Genomic DNA, 25,119 nt, shown 5'->3' on the forward strand with positions numbered 1-25,119 from the left:
TGTGGTCTAAGACCTAGATAAAACTATTTGGTTCAGATGGTGTCAAGCGTGTGCGACGGTAACCAGGTGAGGAGTACAAAGACAAGTGTGTCTTGCCTACAGTCAAGCATGTTGGTGGAAGTGTAATGGTCCGGGGCTGCATGAGTGCTGCCGGCACTGGGGAGCTACAGTTCATTGAGGGAACCATGAATGCCAACATGTACTGTGACATAATGAAGCAGAGCATGATCCAATCCCTTTGGAGACTGGGCCGAAGGGCAGTATTCCAACATAACGACCCCAAACACACCTCCAAGACCCCACTGCCTTGCTAAAGAAGCTGAGGGTAAAGATGATGGACTGGCCAACATGCCTCCAGACGTCAACCCTATTGAGCATCTGTGGGACTTCCTCAAATGCAAGGTGAAGGTCTCCAACATCCACCAGCTACGTGATGTCGTCATGGAGAAGTGGAAGAGGACTCCAGTGGCAACCTGTGAAGCTCTGGCGAACTCCATGCCTAAGAAGGTTAAAGCGTATGTTAATCCAAAAAATACAAAAAACTGTATCCTGCTCTTTTAAAACATGTTAAATGACACAGTGCTTGTGCTGTCATTTGGTCCCCTGTAACGCCTAAAAAAACCTGGGTGATCCTGCCAGTTTCTCCCCTCCCCTCCCCTCCCCTATGTAAACTGACCATGGTAATCATGGCTGCTGAGCCCTGACACAGTGGTCAGAATACACGCCTCCGTCATCCGCAGCCCTGCTGTCTCCTCTCTGCTCTTGTGTCTTCCTCTCCCCTCCCCTTTCTGCCTGTCAGCTCCTGTTTCAGAGCGTGCCCTGCTGCTGCTGCTTTAATAACATGTCTTACTTTATAAAATCTACTCTAGTCTAGTCTTCTAAGGATATGTCACCCTGTGTGTGTGTTGTATAAAAAAAAAAAGCATATGTACCTTATCTGTGAGCGCTGATCAGCAGTCACGTGATGCACCGGTTCTCTTCTCCGCTCTCATCCTGCCCTCCAGACTGACGTCAGCGGGGGAATCTCAGCCCCTCCCGCTGTATCTGTCAGATGGGGAGAGGAGAGATGTGGCACGTCATGTGACCGCTGATCAGTGCTCACAGATTAGATATATACGTTTTTATTTTTATTTTTTTATTTTTTTATACAACACACAAACGGGGGACATCGTATTAGGAGACTTGGCAAATTATTTAAAGTAAGACGTGGGTTAGCAAACCCTTTAAGGCAGTGCTGGAAAATAATGGGGGCCACACAAAATGCAGTATTTATAATTTGGACATTTTCACTTAGTGGTATACTCACTTTTGTTGCCAGCAGTTTAGACATTAATGGCTATGTGTTGAGTTATTTTGAACAGAAAGCAAATTTACACTGTTAGGGCTCCTTCACACGTGTCCGTGTAAGGAGCCCACTCTGCTGAGCGGGAGATCGCTCCATCGATCCCTGCTAAACAGGAAGAGGACAGGTCTGTCTCTGCACACTGTGCAGGGATGGACCTGTCAGAGCGCCGCTCTCCCCTATGGGGGATCATATGAGGACGGACCGTAGAGTCCGTGGTCATACGATCCTTAGACAGATGGAAAAGTAGGTTTTTCCTGCGTCACACTTTTTCAGATCGGAACGCCGGACATCTGAAGCTCCATAGAAGTCTATGGAGTGTCCGTTCGGGTCCGCCTAAAAAACTGACAGGCGGACCTGAACGGGCAGTCAGTGTGAAAGAGGCCTTAAGCTGTACACTCACTACTTTATATTGTAGCAAAGTGTAAATTCTTCAGTTTTGTCACAGGAAAAGATATAAGAAAATATTTTCAAAAATGTGAAGGGCGTACGCTTGTGAGATACTTTATAGATGTTAAGTGAGGACTGAAGTGATTGTAATATACTGTATTGGCACTATGCCAATAAGGCAATTGATAAATGAATCGCTCTAAAGAGCTCTTATTGGGGTGGTTTTAAATTGGAACTATACGCAAAACATTTTATTTTTTTTGGATTAAGGAAAGGTTATAATCCCTGTCAGTGTGTTTGAGAGTTCCCTTCACTTCCTGTCCCAAAGCCAAAACAGGAAATGTGAATAAATTCCTTGGGGACCCTCAGGTCACCAGAACTAGTATCCCCATTGGAAGATGTCCCCTTTTATTACTTTTCTGGGGGAAAAACACAAAATTTGAGATTTCCTTTTGCTTCCAATGATAATGGCAAACAAGACAAATAGGAAGGGCGAATCTCCCTAATTAGGTCACCGACAGCAATAAAAAAAACTGACATGTTCTAATCCCTCTCTATGCTATCCAAAACTAAAATAGAAGTCTGGCCACAAACTAGTGATACAACCGTATACAGCGCTGTTACCAATAACTGAATCCTGTTCATGCTAGAATAGGAATAGAATCATGCTGTTGTGTGTGTCAAGTCTGCAGCTTTGGTTAGCTGTCGCACTTTGGCAGCTTGCTGGAATACCTTTTGAAGAATTTTTTGTATGAAGGAACATATTTAGCCCTGTACAAAAAAAAAATCCTTTTACTGAGCAAAAAATACTGTCTGGAGATAATTTCTGGTATTCTCTTGTGCTCTGTCATTCTGTACAAAAATGGGCAGATCAGATGGTAAAATTTGGTAAGAAATCCACCAGCCCTATTTTAAACTCATGTCTTAGACACAAGATGACGTGTGTTCGCAACCCGTACAGAAATGCACTGCTCTATAGCAGATGTGCAAATGTGCCATAAATTCTTGCGCATTGGCAAACCACGTGTTAAAAACACGGTTGGGTGCAGCAAAAATATATAAAAAAAAAAAAGGGTTGGAGACTTCTTTCCCTGTGTTTATCATGGGTAAGGCAGCCCATTGAATTTAACAGGCTGCCCTACAAGCACCCTACATGAGCAAATGTGTGCTCATAGATCTGAACTAAGCCTTACAGTGTGGGTCATGAAGGAAAAAGGAAGCGGAGATTAACCACTTAAAGAGGAAGTAAACCCTGATGAGTTTACTTCCTCTTTCATTCCCTGCAAAGGCAAAGCATAATGGACTACTATGCATCGCATAGTAGCCCATTATGTGTCACTTACCTGACACAGGAGCCAGCCAAGTCACCGCTGTCCCCTGTAGTCCAGCGCATCCATCTTTTCGGTGGGGTCTCGCAGCTCCACCGCTGTCATTCGGCGAAGCCGCGATAACGTCACTCCTGCGCATGCGCACGGGAGCCGACATGCGCGGCAGCTCCGTTGTTGGAAATGCCGCACTCAATGCGCCTGCGCGCCACTGTCTACGGGGCAAATATCTCCTAAACCGTACAGGTTTAGGAGATATTTCTTGGACCTACAGGTAAGCCTTAATCTAGGCTTACCTGTAGGTCAAAGTGGTTTGTAACGGTTTACAACCACTTTAAGGACCAAGCCTCTTTTTGAGATGTGTTGTTTACAAGTTAACAGTTTTTTTTTATAGAAAGTTACTTAGAACCCTCAAACATTTATACATTTTTTTTTTTTTTAACACCCTAGAGAAAAAAATGGCGGTCGTTGCTTTGTCACACCGTATTTGCGCAGCAGTCTTTTTTGGAAAACATACCCGTTTTTTAATTAAAAAATAAGACAACAGTAAAGTTAGCCCAATTTTTTATTTTTTATCTTGTGAAAGATAATGTTACCCTGAGTAAATTGATACTCAACATGTCATGCTTCAAAATTGCACCCGCTCGTGGAATGGTGACAAACTTTTACCCTTAAAAATCTCCATAGGCACTGTTTAAAAAAAAAAGAAAAAAAATTGTGTCACTTTTATTCCTATTACAAGGAATGTAAACCTCCCTTGTAATAGAAAAAAAGGATGTCAGGACCTCTTAAATATGAGATCTGGGGTCAAAAAGAGCTCAGATCTCATATTTACACTTAAATGCAATAACATTTTTTAAATGTAATTAAAAAAATGGCCCTTTAAAAGCTGTGGCATTTGACGTCTCTTCCGCCCTACATCATTATGGAGAGGGGTGGAGGCAATCTTCCCCTCACCCAGCCAGGGTAAAGATCCGATTGCCTTCGGTAAGCGGTGGAGGGCACCAGAGCGCGGAGGGGATAAAAGTAATCTCTCGGCGAATCCGCCGCAGAGACCACTCTTATCAGAAACCGGACCGCTGGCCAAACATGAGGATAACAGGGTAATGGCAGCTAGCTGCTGCCATAACAACAATATCCCCCATCAAATTTAGGACTTATATCGGCGTGTGGCAGTTCAAAAGTGGTTAAAGTGGTTGTAAACCTTATGTGTTTTGCTCCCCCCACAGCCACCTCTAATACTCACCTGAGCCCCCTCTCGATCCAGCGTTGTGAACAGGAGCTGAGACAGCAGCAAGAGCCATTGGCTCCCACTGTTGTCAATCACAGCCAGTAAGCCAATGAGGAGAGAGCATGAGTGGGGATGAGCCCATGGCTCTGTGTCTTATGAACGCATAGAGCAGCGATAGGGAGCAAGCACACACTAGTGCCCCCAGAGCAAATGGCTTGCTATTGAGGGCACTGGAAAAGGGAGCAGAGCCAGGAGCGCTGATGGGGACCCGAGAAGAAGATTGGGGCTGCTCTGTGCAAAACAATTGCACAGAGCAGGTAAGTATGACATCTTTGTTATAAAAAAATAAATAAAACTGAAATGAACCTTTACTATGATTTAACTTGACAGCTAGAATCTGACGTTTAAAAATGTCAGCTTAGCCATGTTTGTGTTTAGGGCCATTTTAGAAGAAAAAAAATATAGATTTTTTTTTTTTTTTGTTAAAATGAAAAAGTCTTAAACGAAACGCTGCTGTTACAGGCATTTTGGCGTTTCAAATGCCTCTGAACATCAGTCCTGAACACACTTTTTTGAATTCCAAAAAAAGCCTCTAAACTCAACTGCCTAGAAAGGCTATAAATGACCCCGTGTACATGTACTGATAAGATAACATCGAGGAGAGTTCAGGGGCAGCTGAAAAAAATGCCCGACTGCTCCATAACATCCGTTTACCAGCAGCAGTGTACATGAGGCCTATCACTTAAGACCCCTTTCACAATGGAGTGTTTAGCAGGCGCTATAGCGTTAAAAATAGCGCCTGCAAAACACCCTAAAACAGCTGCTCCATTCACCCGAAGGGCTTTCACACTGGAGCGGAGTGTTGGCAGGGCATGGAAAAAGTCCTGCCAGCAGCTTCTTTGGAGTGGTGAAGGGGTGGTGAACTCACCGCTCCTTCACCGATGCTCCCCATTGAAATCAGTGGGGCAGCGGTGCAATGCCGCTAGCAGCTGAATAGCGCCACTAAAACGATGGTAAAGCGGCGCTAAAAATAGCACCGCTTTAACGCTGACGCCGGTGGCAGCTCAATGTGAAAGGTGTCTTAAGCAGTTTGGTTGCCCATTGTAGCCTTTGAGACATTGGCAGTCCTCATTCAATCTTTCTCTTGAAGAGCACGTTGTGATTTGTTAGTGTGCTGGATATTTCTTTCCGCAGGTTTTATTTTTTAGCACGTTAACATTTGCATGAAATTTTGCTCCTTCCTAAATGTTTTTTATTTTTTTTTCCTTTCTTCAGCCCCTTTGTTTTTTTGGTACATTCAACTCCCTTGTGTTCCTTGAGCCTTTGACACATCTGGATGTGTCCAGTTGTTCCCCAGCCCCTCCTCCACATCTGGATACCGGATGGATACGCAGTCTCTCGTTCTATTTCCCACGGCCTCTCAGTCTTTTGCTACCTTTACTTCCCCTGAGTAAATTCCTGTCCTGTTTTCATTCAGTTTTCTAAGCACACACCTTTATACACTCTTCTCTTGTCTCTGTTCCTCTGCTGTGCTAGTACCTCATTGTTAGTACGTTGGTGCTGTCAGGTCCTGTCTTGAGATGATGGACTCTGTGGAAGTCGGGAGGAGGAGGGAAAGTTGGTTTCAGTGTTTACATTTTTTATTCTCTGTCTATTCCTCCCCTCTATGTTGAGATAAACACTGTCCTCCCAGCCAAACCCCGTTCCTGTGTACACAAATGCTTATGATTGTAAAGGCATTCAATACCATATGCATACATGCACATGCATTACAGATGTCATTAAATGACACACACACTGACCTTTTCTATGCTTCTTTTATTTACAAGAACTGGATTGACTAAAGGTTAGGAAGTACAGATCACAGAAGTGTGTTAGTCTAACAGAGATTTAATTGTGTAGGACTGACATATTACGCAGCATGTTACTTGGTGCATTTGTATAATACAATGACCTAGAACAATTTACAGTTCAACGCCAATGCCACCTTGGTAATCTCCCGCTGAGGGCCTTAGAAAAAAAAATAGCTTAAGGCTGGGTTCACACTGCTGCGGGGGGAGATCCGGATGTGATTCGCACCGCAAATCACATCCGATCTCCGTAGCGATGCGAGTACAGCCGTACAGATAGTATGGCTGAATTCGCATCGCTCCCGCAGCAAACTCGCACGGGACCCTTTTTTTGGTCCGCAACAGAATCGGATCGCATGGGGGTTCACACCATGCGATCCGATTCCTGTGCGAGTCGGCAGATCGCACTGCGATATGCGGACGGATCTGGGGGTGTCATTAACATATCATTGACACTCCCAGCCGTCCGCATAGGGCAGTGTGAACTGCCGGCGGGAGTAATGCGATGCGGGAAAACGCCGCGGATTCGCGGCGTTCCCGCATCGCAGCGGTGTGAACCCGGCCTAAAGGAAAAGTGGAGAGTATGATTTTTGCTGCTAAGGCCGGGTTCACACTATAGCGATGCGGGAACGCCGCGAATCCGCGGCGTTTACCCGCATCGCACACCTCCCGCCGGCAGTTCACACTGCCCTATGCGGACGGCTGGGAGTGTCAATGTTATGTTAATGACACCCCCAGATCCGTCGGCATATCGCAGTGCGATCTGCCGACTCGCACAGGAATCGGATTGCATGGTGTGAACCCCCATGCGATCCGATTCTGTTGCGGACCCAAAAAAGGGTCCCGTGCGAGTTTGCTGCGGGAGCGATGCGAATTCAGCCATACTATCTGTATGGCTGAACTCGCATCGCTACAGAGATCGGATGTGATTTGCTGTGCGAATCACATCCGGATCTCCCCCCGCAGCGGTGTGAACCTAGCCTTAAAGTTAATTTATATAAGACTCTTACTTTTACATGCTTATATAGTTACAGTTGTGCTCATAAGTTTACATACCCTGGCAGAATTTGATTTCTTGCCCATTTTTCAGAGAATATGAAAAACAGAAACTTTTCTTTCACTCGCTGTTAGTGTTTGGCTGAAGCCATTTATTATCAATCAACTGTGTGTACTCTTTTTAAATCCTAATCCCAACAGAAACTAGCCAGATAATCCTGATCAAAAGTTTACATACCCTGGTTCTTAATACCGGGTATTGCTCTCTTTAACATCAATGACATCTTGAAGTCTTTTGTGGTATTTGTGAATGAGGCTCTTTATCTTCTCAGATGGTAAAGCTGCCCATTCCTCTTGGCAAAAAGCCTGCAGTTCCTGTGAATTCTTGGGCTGTCTTGAATGAACTGCATGTTTGAGATCTCCCCAGAGTGGCTCAATGATATTGTGGTCAGGAGACTGAGATGGCCACTCCAGAACCTTCACTTTATTCTGCTGTAGCCAATGAGAGGTCAACCTGGCCTTGTGTTTTGGATCATTGACATGCTGGAATGTCCGAATACGTCCCATGCGCAGCTTCCTGGCTGATGAATGCAAATGTTGCTCCAGTATTTTTTGATAACATACTGCATTCATCTTGGCATCAATTTTGACCTAATTTCCTGTGCTTTTGTAGCTCACATATCCCCAAAAACATCAGCGATCCACCTCCGTGTTTCACAGTAGGAATGGTGTACCTTTTCATCATAGGCCTTGTTGACTCCTCTCCAAATTAAACATTTATGGTTGTGGCCAAAAAGTTAAATTTTGGTCTCATCACTCCAAATGACTTTGTGCCAGAAGGTTTGAGGCTTGTCTCTGTGCTGTTTGGCGTATTGTAAGCGGGATACTTTGTGCCATTTGCGTAGTAATGGCTTTCTTCTGGCAACTCGACCATGCAGCCCATCTTTCTTTAAGTGCCTCCTTATTGTGCATCTTGAAACAGCCACACCACATGTTTTCAGAGATTCCTGTATTTCATCTGAAGTTATTTGTGGGGTTTTTGTTGTGGCTGAAATTATAGTTGGTCTACCTGACCATGGTTTGGTTTCAACAGAACCCCTAATTTTCCACTTCTTGATTAGAGTTTGAACACTGCTGATTGGCATTCTCAATTCCTTGGATATCTTTTTATATACCTTTCCTGTTTTATACAGTTCAACTACCTTTTCCCGCAGATCCTTTCCCAATTTTTTTGCTTTCCCTATGACTCAGAATCCAGAAACTTCAGTGCAGCACTGGATGAAAGATGCAAGGGTCTGTCCTGAGTCCAGAAACTCATTGAACTTTTATACACACAAGCTAATTACAAGCATACAGATCACAGGTGAGGATGGTTACCTTTTAGTAGCCATTCAAACCTCTTTGTCAACTTGTGTGCATGTTATCAGGCCAAAATCAGCAGGTTATGTAAACGTTTGATCAGTGTCATTTGGGTAGTTTCACAGGTGAGGATGGTTACCTTTAACAGCCATTAATCTGGTCTTTTGTGAGGTCTGAACCATCTCCCGTATTTGTTACTATGGATGTCCTTCAAGCCCTGCAAAACCAAATAACCTTGGCGTCTTAAAGTGGTTGTAAACCCTTACAAACCACTTTGACCTACAGGTAAGCCTAGATTAAGGCTTACCTGTAGGTCCAAGAAATATCTCCCAAACCTATACGGTTTAGGAGATATTTGCCCGAAGACGGGCACCGCTATCTACGGCGCATGCGCCATAGACAGCGGCGCGCAGGTGCACTAAGCGGGGCATCATCGATGACGGCAATGCCGCGAGTCTCGGCTCCCGTGCGCATGCGCGGGAGTGCCGTCATCACAGCGCCGGAGCAGCGAGTCCCACGGAGACCCACCAAGAAGATGGACGCTCGGAACTACAGGGGACAGCGGTGACTTCGCTGGCTCCTGTGTCAGGTAAGTCACACAATGGACTACTATGCGATGCATAGTAGTCCATTATGCTTTGCCTTTACAGGGAATGAAAGAGGAAGTAAACTCATCAGGGTTTACTTCCTCTTTAATGACGTCCGATATTCTCATTGCGCGTGCGAGGCTTTATACATACAGACCAGGTGGGGTTTGTTCATGACAGGGAGACGAGAGACAATGCTCTCAAAGCTTTACTTATGAACCAAGCTCAAGTAGTTAAAAACATTGATTTTTTTTGCATTTTTTCTATACTGAAAAAGTATTCACACTCTTTGAAATTTTCCACATTTTGTCATGTTACAACCAAAAACGTAAATGTGTTTTATTGAGATTTTATGTGACAGACCAACACAAAGTGGCACATAATTGTGAAGTGGAAGGAAAATGATAAATAGTTTTCAAAATGTTTTACAAATAAATATCTGAAAAGTGGGGAGTGCATTTGTATTCAGCCCTCCGAGTCAATACTTTGTAGAACCACCTTTCGCTGAAATTACAGCATCAAGTCTTTTTGAGTGTCTCTATCAGCTTTGCACATCTAGAGTGAAATATTTGCCCATTCTTCTTTGCAAAATAGCTCAAGCTGTGTCAGATTGGACGGAGATTGTCTGTGAACAGCAATTTTCAAGTCTTGTCACAGATTCTCAATTGGTTTTAGGTCTGGAAATTTACTGAGCCATTATAACAAATGAATATTTTTTGATCTAAACCATTCCATTGTAGCTCTGGCTGTATGTTTAGTGTTGTTGTTCGCAATTGTATGCCACTTTGTGTTGGTCTATCATATAAAATCCCAATAAAATACATTTTACGTTTTTGGTTGTAACATGACAAAATGTGGAAAATTCCAAGGGGTATAAATACTTTGATTGGGTTATTTGGCTATTTCTTAGACAAACTCTCACACCAATAAGAATGGGCCTTTCCCTATTTCTTAAAACTTTGGCTTGGTAATTTAAGCCAAATGCTAGGGTTCGAGTTAATGGCTCTTTGACACCAATTTTATTTATTTTTTTAAGTAACCACACCTGTCAAGGATGCTCTTTTATCACACCCACACCCCCATTATATGTACTGGTGATGGAATACCTGTAGTTGCTCTACATAATATTCATCTATCTTGGGTTTTACCTTAAGATCACAGCAATTGAAACGTGCTCTTTTTTGCAGATGATCTCATGCTCTATGTTAACAATCCTTATATTTCAATGCCGTCTGTGTTGCAGAAGTTGCACCGTTTTGCACTATACAGTAATTTTGGGGTTAACCTGTCTTAATCAGAGATTCTCAATGTCTCCCTATCCTCTTCTCAAGTCCAACGCCTCCAAGATAGCTTTTCTTTTAAAATCTGTTCCTCAGCCATCATATACTTGGGAATTTATATTCCTACCAATCTAACCCAACTGTATGCATGAAATTCTACTCCCCCCATTACAGAGGACCCTTGCAGATCTTACATCATATGATCATACTGTTGATTGTTTGGAAGAACTAACATTTTAAAAATGGATATTGTTCTGCAGTTTTAATGTTTTCCAATAAATAGATGTGGGCCTGCAATAGAGATCAAGTCCTTACAAATTGCATTTACTGACTTTATTTGGAGGCATCGGAAACCTCGGCTGCACAAAACAATTTTATCTCTCCAAAATCTAAGGGTGGAGCTAGAGACCCAGACCTTTCTTTGTATCATGTTGCTGCAGTTCTGACCAGAGTGGTCAGTTGGTTCCACACCGGGTCTGCTAAACAGTGAGTCTCTATAGAGGAGGCTATCTACAGCCCCATGTGATCTCCAAGTACTCCCCTGGATTGAACCTGTCTTAAGGGGCTCCTCCTTCCTTTTTCCTTTTTTACAATTCACCTTCACCTTTGAGATAGATACATGGGTATGTTCTCTGTATCATCTTTTGTGGGGCCTGACTACCCTCTTTTGGACCTTTAATGTTTCCACCTGCTTTGTCCCTCATAATATTTTTGACCTGGCAAATTTCCAGGCCCTGTTGGCTGGTTTAGATTATACAGGATGGTACCGCCTCTTTCTTCGATAACTTCTATTGGATATATGTCCATTGCTTATTGGTTTTGAATGTAGACAGTTGTCATATTTTTGACCTTTGCCTCGTAGGGACCCAGTTCTCTTAGAAGATCTACTCCTGCAAGACTCAATGCCGGATCATACCTCCTCAGTGATATACAACATCAGTGTGTGCTGTACACATCCTTAACTTCTAGACTATACAGATCGCCGGGCAACAGAACTTGATGTTTGATATCACATCAGAAGACTGGGATAAATCCTTCATACTTACTCATTGTTTATCTTTAGCCAGTAGGGGCCATGAGATATGAGCTTCAAATTACTATCAAGGTGGCATAAGAGCTCGACCCTCCTTAACAGTTGCTATCCATCTGTGACTGTCCTCTGCTGGTGTTGTCAACAGAGTCAGGGTATCCTGACCCACCTATGGTGGGCATCCCCTCCTGTTCATAGGTTCTTGGCTTCCAATTTAGAAATGTAGGTGAAAATCGCCGATACGACTATGCCCAATGCTCCCAAGATTGTACTGCTTTCTATTATTCCTGGTTCTCATAAATACATCAAGTACCTACTACAACATTTCCTAACAGCGGCCCAGGTGGTTATCCTGCACCATTGGAAATCAATGCAGACTCCAACTCTTCTGAAATGTGTTTCTGAGATTGACCATCTTGAGCACATGGAGGCTCTCGTTGCTTGTGAATTGGTTATCTGTGCTCAATATTGCCAAAGCTGACTCTCCTGGAAGGTCTTTAAACTTTCAGAACCTAAAAGACGACCTTGTAGCAAGTTAAAAAGTGGTATCAACTACCTTCTTTTGTATTGTATTATTCCCTATAGGCCATATGTGTTCCTCTCTTTTATTTTATTTTCCCTTCTTCCCCTCCACACCTATTTTCTCCCTCTCGCTACTTACCCCTTTGTATTCTTTTCTAGAATCCCCCCCCCCTTCTTTCTCCCCTCCCCCTTTTCTCTTCTCTTTCAGTCCAAACTGCCCTGCATTGATTGACCTTGTACTCTTTTATGTAGGGTAAGTTTTGTTTTCCAACCTCTTTTTGCATTTACCACTGTCTAGAGAGAACCCCCCCAATTCCTTGTATCTCCGAATATGGAAATTCTTCTTTTTGTTGATATTACATGGTTTACTATATCTGTATGTAATTCTTGTCTGCGATCTCATACTTCAGTAAGCAAAATTATTTCCTTTTATTTGTTGCAACAGGTCAGATTTAACATCTGATTGCATTTTGTTTCTATTTTCTAATTTTTGTTTATGTACAATTTTCAATCAATTCAGATTGGCAACATATGTATTAAATGTACATAAACCATTTATTGGAATTGAGACTGGAGGCTGCCCTAGGACACGGCTCTCTTTTGAAAACACCATTTTCCTGACTGTCATCCTGATGCTCTTGTTTCAGTACTTTGAAAGAATTACCCAGAACAAGCATGCAGATAAGGACTTCTGACAGGTCCCTAACTTTTCTGATCTACATTCTTGTTGCAGCACAGTCATTTAGAAAGTATTGTTTAACAGCAAGGCAAATGGCATTTTCAGAACGAAGTTAGCAGTGGAAGTCCCCTTATTTCTCTAAGGACAGGATTACTGTTTTGGAAGAAACCCTACGGAGCCTCTGTTTGCGACCCACAGAAATGTACACTTTATTACATTCTCATTAATTGAAGCTACACAGATGTTGGCCGTTGAGCCTCAATTGATGAGAGCTAATGTTACATTTGTAGCTTGCAGTATCTGTCTTCTAAATATTAATTGCAGTTTCTTTTGCGATTGATTGCTCGCTTGGTCTGGACATGTGTTAATATAAAAATATCAGATGTATGAATTTAAAGAATCAATATGAATAGAGTAATACACAATATGCGTATTAGTGGAATAAAAAAAAAAAAGCTTTACATGCATGATAACCAAAGTAATCATATGGTTAAAATAGCCTTGTCACAATTTTTTTTTTTCCTGCAAAACCCAGAAAATAAGCTTTTTGAATAATGGAACAATGCTGCACACCGCACGTGCGTTCATAGCTGTTTGTTTTTATAGAATATCACCACAACTAGAAGAAAGATAGAATCAGCGTTCTGTGTATTTAGGAGATAATCTAACTGTCAGTAATTTTGTGTCTTGTTTTATTCTTACAGGAAGTTGATATTTTAGATATAACCCTAATCCGAGACACGCGAACAGGAAAGTATGCTAAAATACCAAAGGTAAGGACCACGTGGTACTCTGGGCAAATAACGAAATCCATGGCTGTGAATGGTATATCCAGAAGTGTAAATTGTCAGTAGTATGTAGAGAACACTGGTCTTAATGAAAACCCGCCTGTAGTTTTTAATGGCTGATAACTAAATACATTTTTTGTCACTTTCTAATGTTGGAAGACCTGCTTGTAAGCTTGTATGCAAATTAACTGATCCTTTAAGACCTTAATCTGTAATATTTTGTGTTCTTTGTACTCATTCACACGGGTGTTCATGTTCGTATAGAATCCTGAGCATGGAAGTCACAGGTGTTGTGAACAGTCACCTGTACAAATAAATGACAAGATGACACTCTTTGCTGGCAAACACAGAACTGAAGGGTATCCAATGTATACAGATACGGAAATATGCTCTTGGACCCAGGCAGTCTTCATCCAGGGGTGAGCATCCATACCTGTATTCATGTGTGCCCTTGGATCTGCATTTACCAGCATACTACAGCATCATTTCTATGTTGTGTACTGTATGTAACACCTGTGACTCAAGTGCAGGATGACATGCATGCAATATGACCCTTCCGGCCCATGTGACTGTATCCATTCTTACCTCTCTGATTTTTCCAATTGAAACTGGATATATGATAGAAAAAAATTTATAAGCAGAGATTACCTTCTCTATAAAAAAATAAAATAAATTGTGTATCCAGAGGTAAAACTATATGCAGATGTTTACTTTTCATGTGACAGGCCTCAGTCCCACCACTATGTCCGCTTTCACCATTATATAATCATGACAGGACAGGAAGTTCACACAATGTTTTATAAGGTGTCATCTTTTTTTTTTTTTTTTTATTGATATTGTTTCAAACTTGCTCAAAAAGTGACCTTTTAAAGGAATGGACTGGTACAGTATAACCCTAATAATTTTAATTCAGCTCTGTGCGTGTGACTGTTTGTAATAATAAACCATCTCACTATTCTCACTATTGGTACCTGTGGCAGGGTCACATTTTTAGTTACCCCCTTTTGAAGTAATGTTAAGGGCGCTTTCAAACTACCCCGCTGAAGTTTGCCTGCAGCACGAGTGCAGCGCAGTATACCTGCAGTTTTTACGTGGGTTACCCTCAGTTTCTCCTAGACTTCTATTATGTCCTGCATTTCTAAAAGTGCACCAAAGATCATGCATGCTGTGTCTTTGTTGCTCTTTTTGAAAAGGCACAATAAGGTTGGACATGGTGGAAGTGGGTAACCTGCATGAAATCTATGGGTACAGTGCTCTGCACCCGCACTGCAGCCACGGCAGTGTGGGAAAAACCCTAGTTCATACTAATTTGCAGTGTAGTGCCTCAAAAAAGTATTCATACCCCTTGAAATTTTTCACATGTTGTCATGTTACAGTCAAAAATATAAATGTATTTTATTGGGATTTTATGTGATAAACCAACACAAAGTGGCACATAATTGTGAGTGGAAACTAAATGATAAATGCTTTTCCAATTTTTTTACAAATCAGTATCTGAAAAGTATGGCATGCATTTGTATTCAGCTTCCCTGAGTTGATACTTTTTGTACAACCACCTTTCGCTGCAATTACAGCTACAAGTCTTTCGGAGGGTATGTCTACCAGCTTTGCACATCTATTTTGCCCATTCTTCTTTGCAAAATAGCTCAAGCTCTCCAGACTGGATGGAGAGAGTCTGTGAACAGCAATTTCCAAGTCTTCCCACAGATTCTCCATTGTAGCTCTGGCTGTATTTTTAGGGTCGTTGTCCTGCTGAAAAGGTGAACCTCTGCCCCAGACTCAAGTCCTTTTGCAGACTCTTAGAGATTTTCTTCTAATGCCCCGTACACACGAGCGGACTTTTCAACATCCAAAGTCCGAAGGACCGAGTCCGTCAGACTATCCGATCGTGTGTGGGCTGCAACGGACTTTTGATTCGCCAAAGTCTGACGGACTTTAGAAATGAAGCATGCTTCAAATTTTCCCGAAGGAACTCCGCCGGACCCGGTCCCCTTCGAAAACTCCGCTCGTGTGTATGCTACTCCGACGGACTAAAACCGACGCTAGGGCAGCTATTGGCTACTGGCTATGAACTTCCTTATTCGAGTCAGGTCGTACGTCATCACGTTCGAATCCGTCGGAGTTTAGTGTGATCGTGTGTGGCCAAGTCCGTTCGGCCGAAAAGTCTGTCAGAACTCCGTCGGAACTCCGGCGGAACTCCTTTGGAAGTCTGTCGGACATAAGTCCTCTCGTGTGTACGGGGCATAAGATTGCCCTGTATGTGGCTCCATCCACCTTCCCATCGACTCTGACCAGCTTTTCTGTCCCTGCTAAAGAAAAGCATCCCCACAACATGATGCTGCCACTGCCATGTTTCGCGGTTGGGTTGGTGTCTTTAGATTGATGTGCAGTGTTAGTTTTCCGCTACACATAGCGTTTTGCTTTTAGGCCACAAAGTTCAATTTTGGTCTCATTTGACCAGAACACCTTTTTCCACATGTTTGCTGTGTCCCCTACATGGCTTTTTGCAAACTGCAAGCAGAACTTCTTATGTTTTTTTTTCCAACAATGGCTTTCTTTTTGCCACTCTTCCATGAAGCTCCAATTTGTGGAGTGCCCGACTAATAGTTGTCTTGCGGACAGATTCTCCCATATGAGCTGTGGATCTCTGCAGCTCCTCCAGAGTTATCATGGACCTTAGCTGCTTCTCTGATGAATGCTTTTCTTGCCCGCCATGTCTTGGTAGGTTTGCAGTTGTGCCATATTCTTTCCATTTTCAGATGATGGATTGAACAGTGCTCCGTGAGCTGTTCAAAGCTTAGGATATTTTTTATAACCTAACCCTGCTTTAAACTTCTCCACAACTTTATCCCTGACCTATCTGGTGTGTTAATTGGCCTTCAGGATGCTGTTCACCAATAAACCTCATGAGGGCTTCACAGAACAGCTGTGTGTATGTGTGTGTGTGTGTGTGTGTATATATATATATATATATATATATATATATATATATATATATATATATATATATATATATATATATATATATATATATATATATATACTGAGATTCAGTTACACACAGGTGGACTCTATTTACTAATTAGGTGACTTCAGAAGGCAATTGGTTCCACTAGATTTTGGTAAAGGGGGCTGAATACAAATGCACCCCACACTTTTCAGATATTTGTAAAACAATTTGAAAACCATTTATCATTTTAATTCCTCTTCGCAATTATGTGCCACTTTGTGTTGGTCTATCACATAAAATCCCAATAAAATACAATAACTTTTCTAGGTTGTAACATGACAAAATGTGGAAAATTTCAAGTGGTGTGAATACTTTTTCATGGCACTGTGTAGTTTGCGCTGTAAAACCTGAATACGCTGGACTGAGAACAAGCTTGACTGAACTAGCTGTATGCAGCTTGGAATTAATTGTTACAACATTAGGAGATATCTGTGTGTCTGGGCGCTCACTCAGCCCTTGGGGCACCAGTGAGGAATAACCAAACTTTCTGGAGCTGTAATTTTAAAGTGATAATCTGTATACATAGCTTCTACTCTGCTTCACGGTGGATTGGGGGGGAATTTTTTATTTTTTTGCCATACCTGTCTGTGATCATGATACATTTATGCCAGTATAGCATGTTTTTAAATCTAGCAGTAGGGACATTTTTATCTATCTGCTGATTTGTACAGCTTCAACAAACCACAGAGCTGGCTAGGATAATGGTACACATGGCGGCAATGCCAATGTTTGTGACTGATGTTTAATTTAATTGTAAGTGATAAGTGAAGTAAATATGTATTGGACATCTGCCATCATTCTAGCCTTACTTGTATCGCTTTGTTTTGCAGTATTCAGTTCCGCATGGGAAAAAGTGCATGTAGTACTTTTGCTCCCTCTTTCTAGGTTCCCTGTAACGCTAGCTGCAGTGTCTGACAGGGCACCCCGCTTGGCACACGGCTGCCAATCACAGCTAGCAGGGAGATGGTTGCTTTGCTAGTGAGTGCCTGTCTCTGGTTCCCAGCACTTGCCTGAGGCACTCATCTGCAAAATGAATGCGGAAAGGGGGGGGGGGGGACATATCCGCCTCACATCCCTCTGCATGCCTGGTGCTGCCAGTGTCTGCCTCGACTGTTTACCTGACTTTCACTTATTTACAAATGAGCAGGTTTACATTTGTGAGAAGGAATCCTAAACAGCTCAGTGACAAGGAAAAAAAAATTGTCTTCTGTGAAATGCAAAACAAATGCATTCTACTTGCTTCCCTGGCAGGCATTGCTTCAAATTTTTACTGTCTTCAAGAGCTCTATTGGCTGAAGAACCTTCAGCATCCAACGCACTCCCAGGTGTATAGAAGGCTGGTCCCACATTTTTGGATATGGTTTCAGAGCCAGCCCCCATGTCCCTTCAGTACTGGCTAGTGAGGCTGGGTCACCACATGCAACCGGCCATCCGACATACTCAGAAGATTCTTCAGCCACTGGAGCTTTTTAAGACCATGAAAATTTGAGGCAACACCTGCTGAAGAGGTAAAGTATTAAAGCGGTTATGAAATTGAAACTTTTTTTTACCTTAATGCATTGCCTGCATTAAGGTAAAAAACATTTTACCACTTCTTGTGCCCCCTACTCCGTAAACCACCTATCGGAGTCCTCTCTCAATCCAGCTGCAGCTCTTCTCTCTTCACTTCCTGCCATTGGCTCCTGCTACTGTCCATCAAATCATGTGAGGAGAGAGCAAGGGGAGGTCCAAGTCGCACTCTGTGTATCTATGGGTGCACACAGCCCAGCTCGAGAGCACACTCACATGTGTCCGCATGGTACACGGCTTGATTCGAGGAGTCAACAACACTGGTGGCAGACTCCAGGAGAGCAATGTAAGGGACCGCACTTTGCAATGTCATTTTACATATCGGGTAAGTATAACATAACATGTATATTTTAATGTAAAAAAACAAAATGTTTACAGCTGCTTTATGTGTTTTCTTCGGTGGAAGTGTATCTCCAGCTACTTTTGGATATGGTGGGAAAGGATTAGAACTTTTATCAAGCTGTTTGCTACCTGTGGCCAATGCTGGGTCTTGGCCTAGGCTGACAAGGCCCAGGCCTATGGTGGCACTTTGCAGGGGGGCAGCAAAAAAGCTGCCCAAAACAGCCTCCCCCTGGCTCCTGCACAAAGAGAGTCCCCGTGCGCTTTTAGTTTACACTTTTAGTGTAGTACCAGTCTTATGGGGTGGACTGGGCAAGGGGGCACTCTCCAGGAGGCAAATTGGTCATAAAGCCACACTTATGAGGCCGCACTGATGAAGTTGCACTGATAAGGCAGCACTGATGGGCACTGATTAGGTTGACTTATAGGCACTGATGGGATTGCACTGATGGGCACTAAAAGGCTCTACTGATGGGGCTACACTGATAGGCTACACTGATGGGCACTGATAGGATGCACTGATGGGCACTAATAAGGCTGCGCTGATGGCCACTGATGAGGCTGACTTATAGGCACTGATGGGTACTGGAAGGCTGCACTTCGGCTGCAATGAGGCTGACTGATGCACTGCACAAAATAGCACTTGGTATCCACTTTTAATGTACAGAGAGGAAGAGTTGGAGCTCTAAGAGGAAAAGGTGGAGCCTAAAGAGGAAGGACTGTGGTTTACAGATGACATGATGGGTCTTAAACAGGAAAAGGTGGGTCATAATTAAATTAGGGGGGGGCACGTGTTTAGTCAGGCCTAGGGCAGCACAAAGCCTCAATACACCACTGCCTGAGACTCCATTAGAGATATTTCCAGTGACAACGATTTTGTTATCGCTGTGATAATAACTTAAGGCAAATCTCTCTTAAGATAGCCCCTGATTGCACTTGAGAACCAACAGGGGTTTTGACTTTCTTACTCCAAGAAACAAAATATTTTGCCTAGGCTTAACCTGCCTATACACTGTTAGGCCCCTTTCACGCGGGACGGATCAGTTATGATCCGCCCCGTGATGATCCGCTTGCTCAGCGGGGATCGCTCTGTTGTCCCCGCTGAGCTGGCGGCGGACAGGGCGGTCCCAGCACACTCCCTGTCAGCTCTCCGCTCTCCTCTATGGGGCTGTTTGAGCCAGCCATAGATTGCTCAAATCCTGGCTGTTCCCTGTATGGGAAGGCTGGTTGTAGAGAAGTCTATCCATCGATCGACTTCAGTACAGCCAGCCTGTTGGATTTATGGCATGCCATTGCTGCTGGCAGCTATAGCGGGAGGGATATCCCTATCAGCACTAACTGTGTTGATGGAGCATTAACTGTTTTTTCACTGGAAACACATGAACTTGATTACAAATTCTACATAGAAACAAGGTTGTGAAGAAGAAGCATGTAGAAATTAAGGGTTATTCCTTAAGTTTTTAAGATTCCCCCATTCTCTCCAAAACTAATAGAACGTTTTGGCAGGTGTCCCACTTTCAAATCCAACAGGGAATATACAGTATTTCACAAAAGTGTGTACCCGCCTCACATCTTTGTAAATATTTTATTATATCTTTTTATGTGACAACACTGAAGAAATGACACTTTGCTACAATGTAAAGTAGTGAGTGTACAGCTTGTATAACAGTGTAAATTTGCTGTCCCCTCAAAATAACTCAACACACAGCCATTAATGTCTAAATTGATGGCAACAAGAGTACACCCCTAAGTAAAAATGTCCATATTGGGCTCAATTAACCATTTTCCCTCCCCGGTGTCATGTGAATCGTTAGTGTTACAAGGTCTTGGGTGAATGGGGAGCAGGTGCGTTAAGTTTGGTGTTATCACTCTCACTCTCTCCTACTGGTCACTGGACGTTCAACATGGCATCTCATGGCAAAGAACTCTCTGAGGAACTAAAAAAATGAATTGTTGCTCTACATAAAGATGGCCTAGAGTATAAGAAGTTTGCCAAGACCCTGAAACAGCTGCAGCACAGTGGCCAAGACCATACAGCGGTTTAACAGGACAGGTTCCACTCCGGACAGGCCTCGCCATGGTTGACCAAAGAAGTTGTGTGCACATGCTCAGCATGATATCCAGAGGTTATCTTTGGAAAATAGACCCGAGAGTGCTGCCAGTATTGCTGCAGAGGTTGAAGGGATGGGGGGTCAGCCTGTCAGTGCTCAGACCAGACGCCACACTCTGCATCAAATTGGTCTGCATGGCTGTTGTCCCAGGAAGCCTCTTCTAAAGATGATGCACAAGAAAGCCTGCAAACAGTTTGCTGAAGACAAGCAGACTAAGGACATGGATTATTGGAACCATGTCCTGTGGTCTGATGAGACCAAAATAAACTTATTTGGTTCAGATGGTGTCAAACATGTGTGGCAACCTGTGAAGCTCTGGTGAGCTCCATACCCAAGAGGGTTAAGGCAGTGCTGGAAAATAATAGTGGCCACACAAAATATTGACACTTTGGGCCCAGTTTAGACATTTTCACTTAGGGGTGTACTCACTTTTGTTGTCATCAGTTTAGACATTAATGGCTGTGTGTTATTTTGAGGGGACAGAAAATTTACACTGTTATACACACCGTACACTCACTACTTTACATTGTAGCAAAGTGTCATTTCTTCAGTGTTGTCACATGAAAAGATATAATAAAATATTTACAAAAATTTTAGGGTGTACTTACTTTTGGGAGATACTGTATGATTAAGTAGATATTCTTTAAAAAATAAATACCAACTTCACTTTAATTTGTACGATTGAATAGCCATACAAGATTAAGTTGGGTACACACTACAAGAAAATTGGACAAGCTATCTTCCGGTTTTCTTCAATTATTCATAGCTGGTCTAACCTGAGGATGCTACTCATTGTACGAAAAACCACGTACATCAAAGGGGGTTTTTGTTTTGTTTTTTGACATAGGAACATTGTACATAGATTGTATTGTTGTCTATTGTTTCTGATCAAGCGCAGTCTTTCTTTCGTATACAATTTTTTATCATACAAAAAGCTAACACATTAAACAAAAAATCATTCTGTTCACGTATGAGAAAACTGTTGGATTTTGTCCCTTTTTGGAAATTTCCGTTTGGAAAGTTCTGAATCAGCTTTAGAAAGTTTGTACACACTATCATAAACTTGTTCGATCATTTCCTGTACGAAAATGTTCACCTGATTTTCTTAGTTTGTACCCTACTTTAGACCTGCCAGTCTGTCTTTGTATTGTGGTGCCTACAAAGTGTAATAACCCTTTCTCTGACTCAGAAACTTGCTACTTTTGTGGTTTAGATAAATTAAAATCACAATTTCTTATAATTCCGACAGATGTGTGGAACTGATGGACCAGACTTTTGTCACCTGTACAAAAAATAAAAAGTCCTGATTGAGTTGCTTAGGGATCCGAGATATTGTAATATGTCACCTGTACAAAGGCTGGTTAGATGGGAGTTTACCGTTTTTACATTGCTCTGAAGAGTGGCTCATGTAGTGTCATTATGATTTATTAAAGACCCTTGACCGCAAGTATGATGAGCTCATTGATAAGCCTTCCTGTTTGGTTTAGGAGGTAAATGTATACAGAAATATTTGGTGATTTAAGTCTGTACTTTGGTTCCATCTTCTGTGCAAGCCAGGTATTGCTGGAATTTACAATCGGTGGTTCTTTGAAAATTGTAATAAAGAATGGTTAATGGTTAATTTGTATATTCTGCAAAGATTGTCCTAATTAGTCAGAATCCTGACATGCTACAAACATCCCATTCTCTATTTTGCTAAAGAAGACATGTCTTTTTTTTATTTTTTTTATTATTATTTTTTTTTTATTGATTAGTTATTTTTTTATGTAATGCTTTTACTTTCTTATGTCTTAGCTCAAAACTTTACAAATATATCCAAGTGTCATTGGTTGATTTGCTTATAGATCAATGGTGAAACCAAAATAGTTTTGAAGTTTTGATGTATTTGTTAAATTGCTACTCTTATAGAAGCTTGCTCTCTCGCTCTCTCTCTCGCTCTCTCTCTATGTCTATATCTATCTATCTATATATATATATATATATATATATATATATATATATATATATATATATATATATATATATATATATATATATATATATATATATATATATATATATATATATATATATAATCTTTAAAGAACTCTAACAGATTCAGCAAAGGCAGTGGGTAAATTTCACGAACATCAATGCAGGTTCTGGTACCCAACTGTGCCCCAACCTATTTCTTGTCACATTTTGCTCTGCAAAGCTCAGGCTACTGCTATCTCAATGGATGGCATGAGTATAATAGAGGCCATACAGTTCCAGTGTTAAAATCGTGTTTACTTGTAAATATGGGTTGATGTTACCGTGGGGGGGGGGGGGGGGGGGCTGTCTTCTCAAACTTGAAATGGTGCAATTCTCTTCCTGACTATGCAATGTGGCAGGGGTGTGTAAATTACAAGACTGGCTAAACTGAATCACAGTGGGTGTATTAGCCTTGTGCCTGGAGTACTAGTTTAAAAAAATCATAAGAAATAAGCCTGCAGTAGTTTATCACTATGCATCATGACAGCCAAGTTGTTCTGTTATGTTTTGTTACTTAAGCAGTTGTTAAAACACATTTTGAGTTGATTTATGAAAAGTAGAACTATGGCCCCCCCATAAACAAATATGTGCTGCAGCACTTAAGAGAAGTAGGGCTTTTCAAAAATCATAATGATCTAGGTGGATGCTGCATCTTTCCTCCGTTGGCTCTAAGACTGCGAACCAAACTATCAAAGACCGCTGGTCGCTCGTTTCTCAGAGCTCCGTGGGCAGAGAACTGGTGACTGTTAGTGACCGCTCTCTTTTCTGCCCCCCTCACGCTTACTGGATTGCTGGGCTGTGGAGGGGAAGGGAGCGGCCGGCTCAGGTTCTCAGAGGCATGCTGAGAAGTTGAGCCGGTGCCGGTCCAGGTATGTGGGCAGATCCCAAATTTATTGTGACATCTGCTAAAAAAAAAAACGGGTCACAGGAGTGTAGGATGAACTGCACTCCTGTGATCCACAGACATACAGCCAAACAAAGTTTGGCTGTACTTTTTCATTAATTTACATGTGCAAATGCACTTGCAGTCTTCTCTTTGCCCCACAAAGTCTCAAATACCTTGTTGAGCCTGCCAGTGTAGTGTAACTAATGCAGCTTCTTGTGATGGGTGGCAACAGTGCTGTACTGCTCCTGAAATCAAAGCAGAGTTGCCACGTGCAAACTGTGTCACCTTGCACTACAGTGGGATAAACAAAAAAGTGCTGCAGTGTCTAGGAGGGGAACCATATGAGACACGAATGAAGAAGGATTAGGTGCAGTTGGGGAAGGTTAAGGAATTGTGGCGTTTTTTATGAGTCTTGTGCATCACATAGTAGCTGCATTTGTTTTGACTGTCATACGGGAGCCTTTGGTTGAGCTTTAAAGAGGAAGTAAAAAAAAAAAAAAAATACCCTGCAAGACAAAGGCATAATGAGCTAGTATGCTTAGCATACTAGCTCGTTATGAATTACTTACTTGAGATCGAAGCCCCCGCAGCGGTCCTCGGTCGCCTCCTCGGTCGCTGCCATGATACCCGGAGTGACTTGCGTGTATCGCGGCACTGGCCAGAGCCGCAATGACGTCACTCCCCCATGTGCGTGGGGAGCCGTCAGTGACAGCACCACCCCATTCATTAAATGGCACACTCAGTGCACCTGCGCCGTTGTCTACGGCAAGCATGCACCGCAGCGATCCGTGCCATCTTTCTTGTAAATATCTCCTTAACAGTGTAGGTTAAGGAGATATTTCTTGCACCTAGAGGTACGCCTTAATTTAGGCTTACCTGTAGGTCAAAATGGTCTGTAAGGGTTTACAACCACTTTTAAAGCTGAACTTCAGCCTCATCCAGTTGTACAGACCCCTCTCCTGTATTGAATTGCTTACTCTGATTTCAGATTTCAGTTTTAATGGGGTTATTTGGTGTCCCAGTAAACCTTTTCACTGACTGTTCATGCCATATTACAGACAAAAGGAAGTTCACCAAACCTGACCCAGAATACAATTCATGGAGCGAGATAAGACTAAAAAATAAACATTTGCGGAAATGGTGTCCTGTCATGTTATCACCACCAACTGCTTTGTTGCTGGAGCCCTTATAGTCCATGATTCATGTGCAAGAATGTTTAATTCTTTTCTTTAATTTTATATTGCACTTTATACCTTGCTTTGTCATTTTATTTATTTTTTACTGCATTTTTCTCTGGTAGGACTCTCGAATGAGGGAAATCTTAGGCTTCTCATCAGCTGAGCAACGTCCCGAAGATAAACTAGTTACGGTCGTATATGGCACTGACATGGTTAACGTCAACTTCCTCAACTTCATGGCTGTTCAGGAGGATACAGCAAAAGTAATTCTAGACCAAACCACCTTCTTTACCATATAAAAGTTTTTTTTACAATATCTCGCTTATCTTTTTTTTTTTTTTTTTGTACGTTTCAGGTTTGGACAGAAGGACTTTTTAAATTAGCCACAAATATTTTGGCACAGAATTCACCTCGGAACGCGTTTCTGCAAAAAGCGTAAGTTTTCTTTCCTCCCCCCCCCCTACTCCTGTTGTTGACTTGTTTAAGATGTGTTAGTAATAGCTAGTTGGGTACCTTGTTAGGGATGGGCTCCGGCATGTTTGCACAGCCCACCAGGAAGTCTGCACTGTGCTGCGCTAATCACAGGCAGTGAGACATTTCCCGATCTCTGCAGCCGCACATCGGGACAATGTCT

General features: G+C 42.3%; 1 protein-coding gene across 2 annotated transcripts in view; it reads left to right on the top strand.

The window, feature by feature from the left end:
- Positions 1-25,119, top strand: part of PLCB3 (phospholipase C beta 3) — a 272,101-nt gene that overhangs the window by 123,568 nt on the left and 123,414 nt on the right. For both annotated transcript variants that reach the window (XM_077455793.1, XM_077455792.1), the window contains exons 3-5: positions 13,296-13,364; positions 24,608-24,748; positions 24,841-24,920. In XM_077455793.1, coding sequence (XP_077311919.1) covers positions 13,296-13,364; positions 24,608-24,748; positions 24,841-24,920 — 290 coding nt within the window. The remainder of the gene's footprint in view (positions 1-13,295; positions 13,365-24,607; positions 24,749-24,840; positions 24,921-25,119) is intronic.

This window comes from Lithobates pipiens, unplaced genomic scaffold (genome assembly GCF_037356315.1).
Source record: "Lithobates pipiens isolate NorthernLeopardFrog02 unplaced genomic scaffold, aLitPip1_a1.2 Scaffold_10, whole genome shotgun sequence".
Taxonomy (NCBI): domain Eukaryota; kingdom Metazoa; phylum Chordata; class Amphibia; order Anura; family Ranidae; genus Lithobates; species Lithobates pipiens.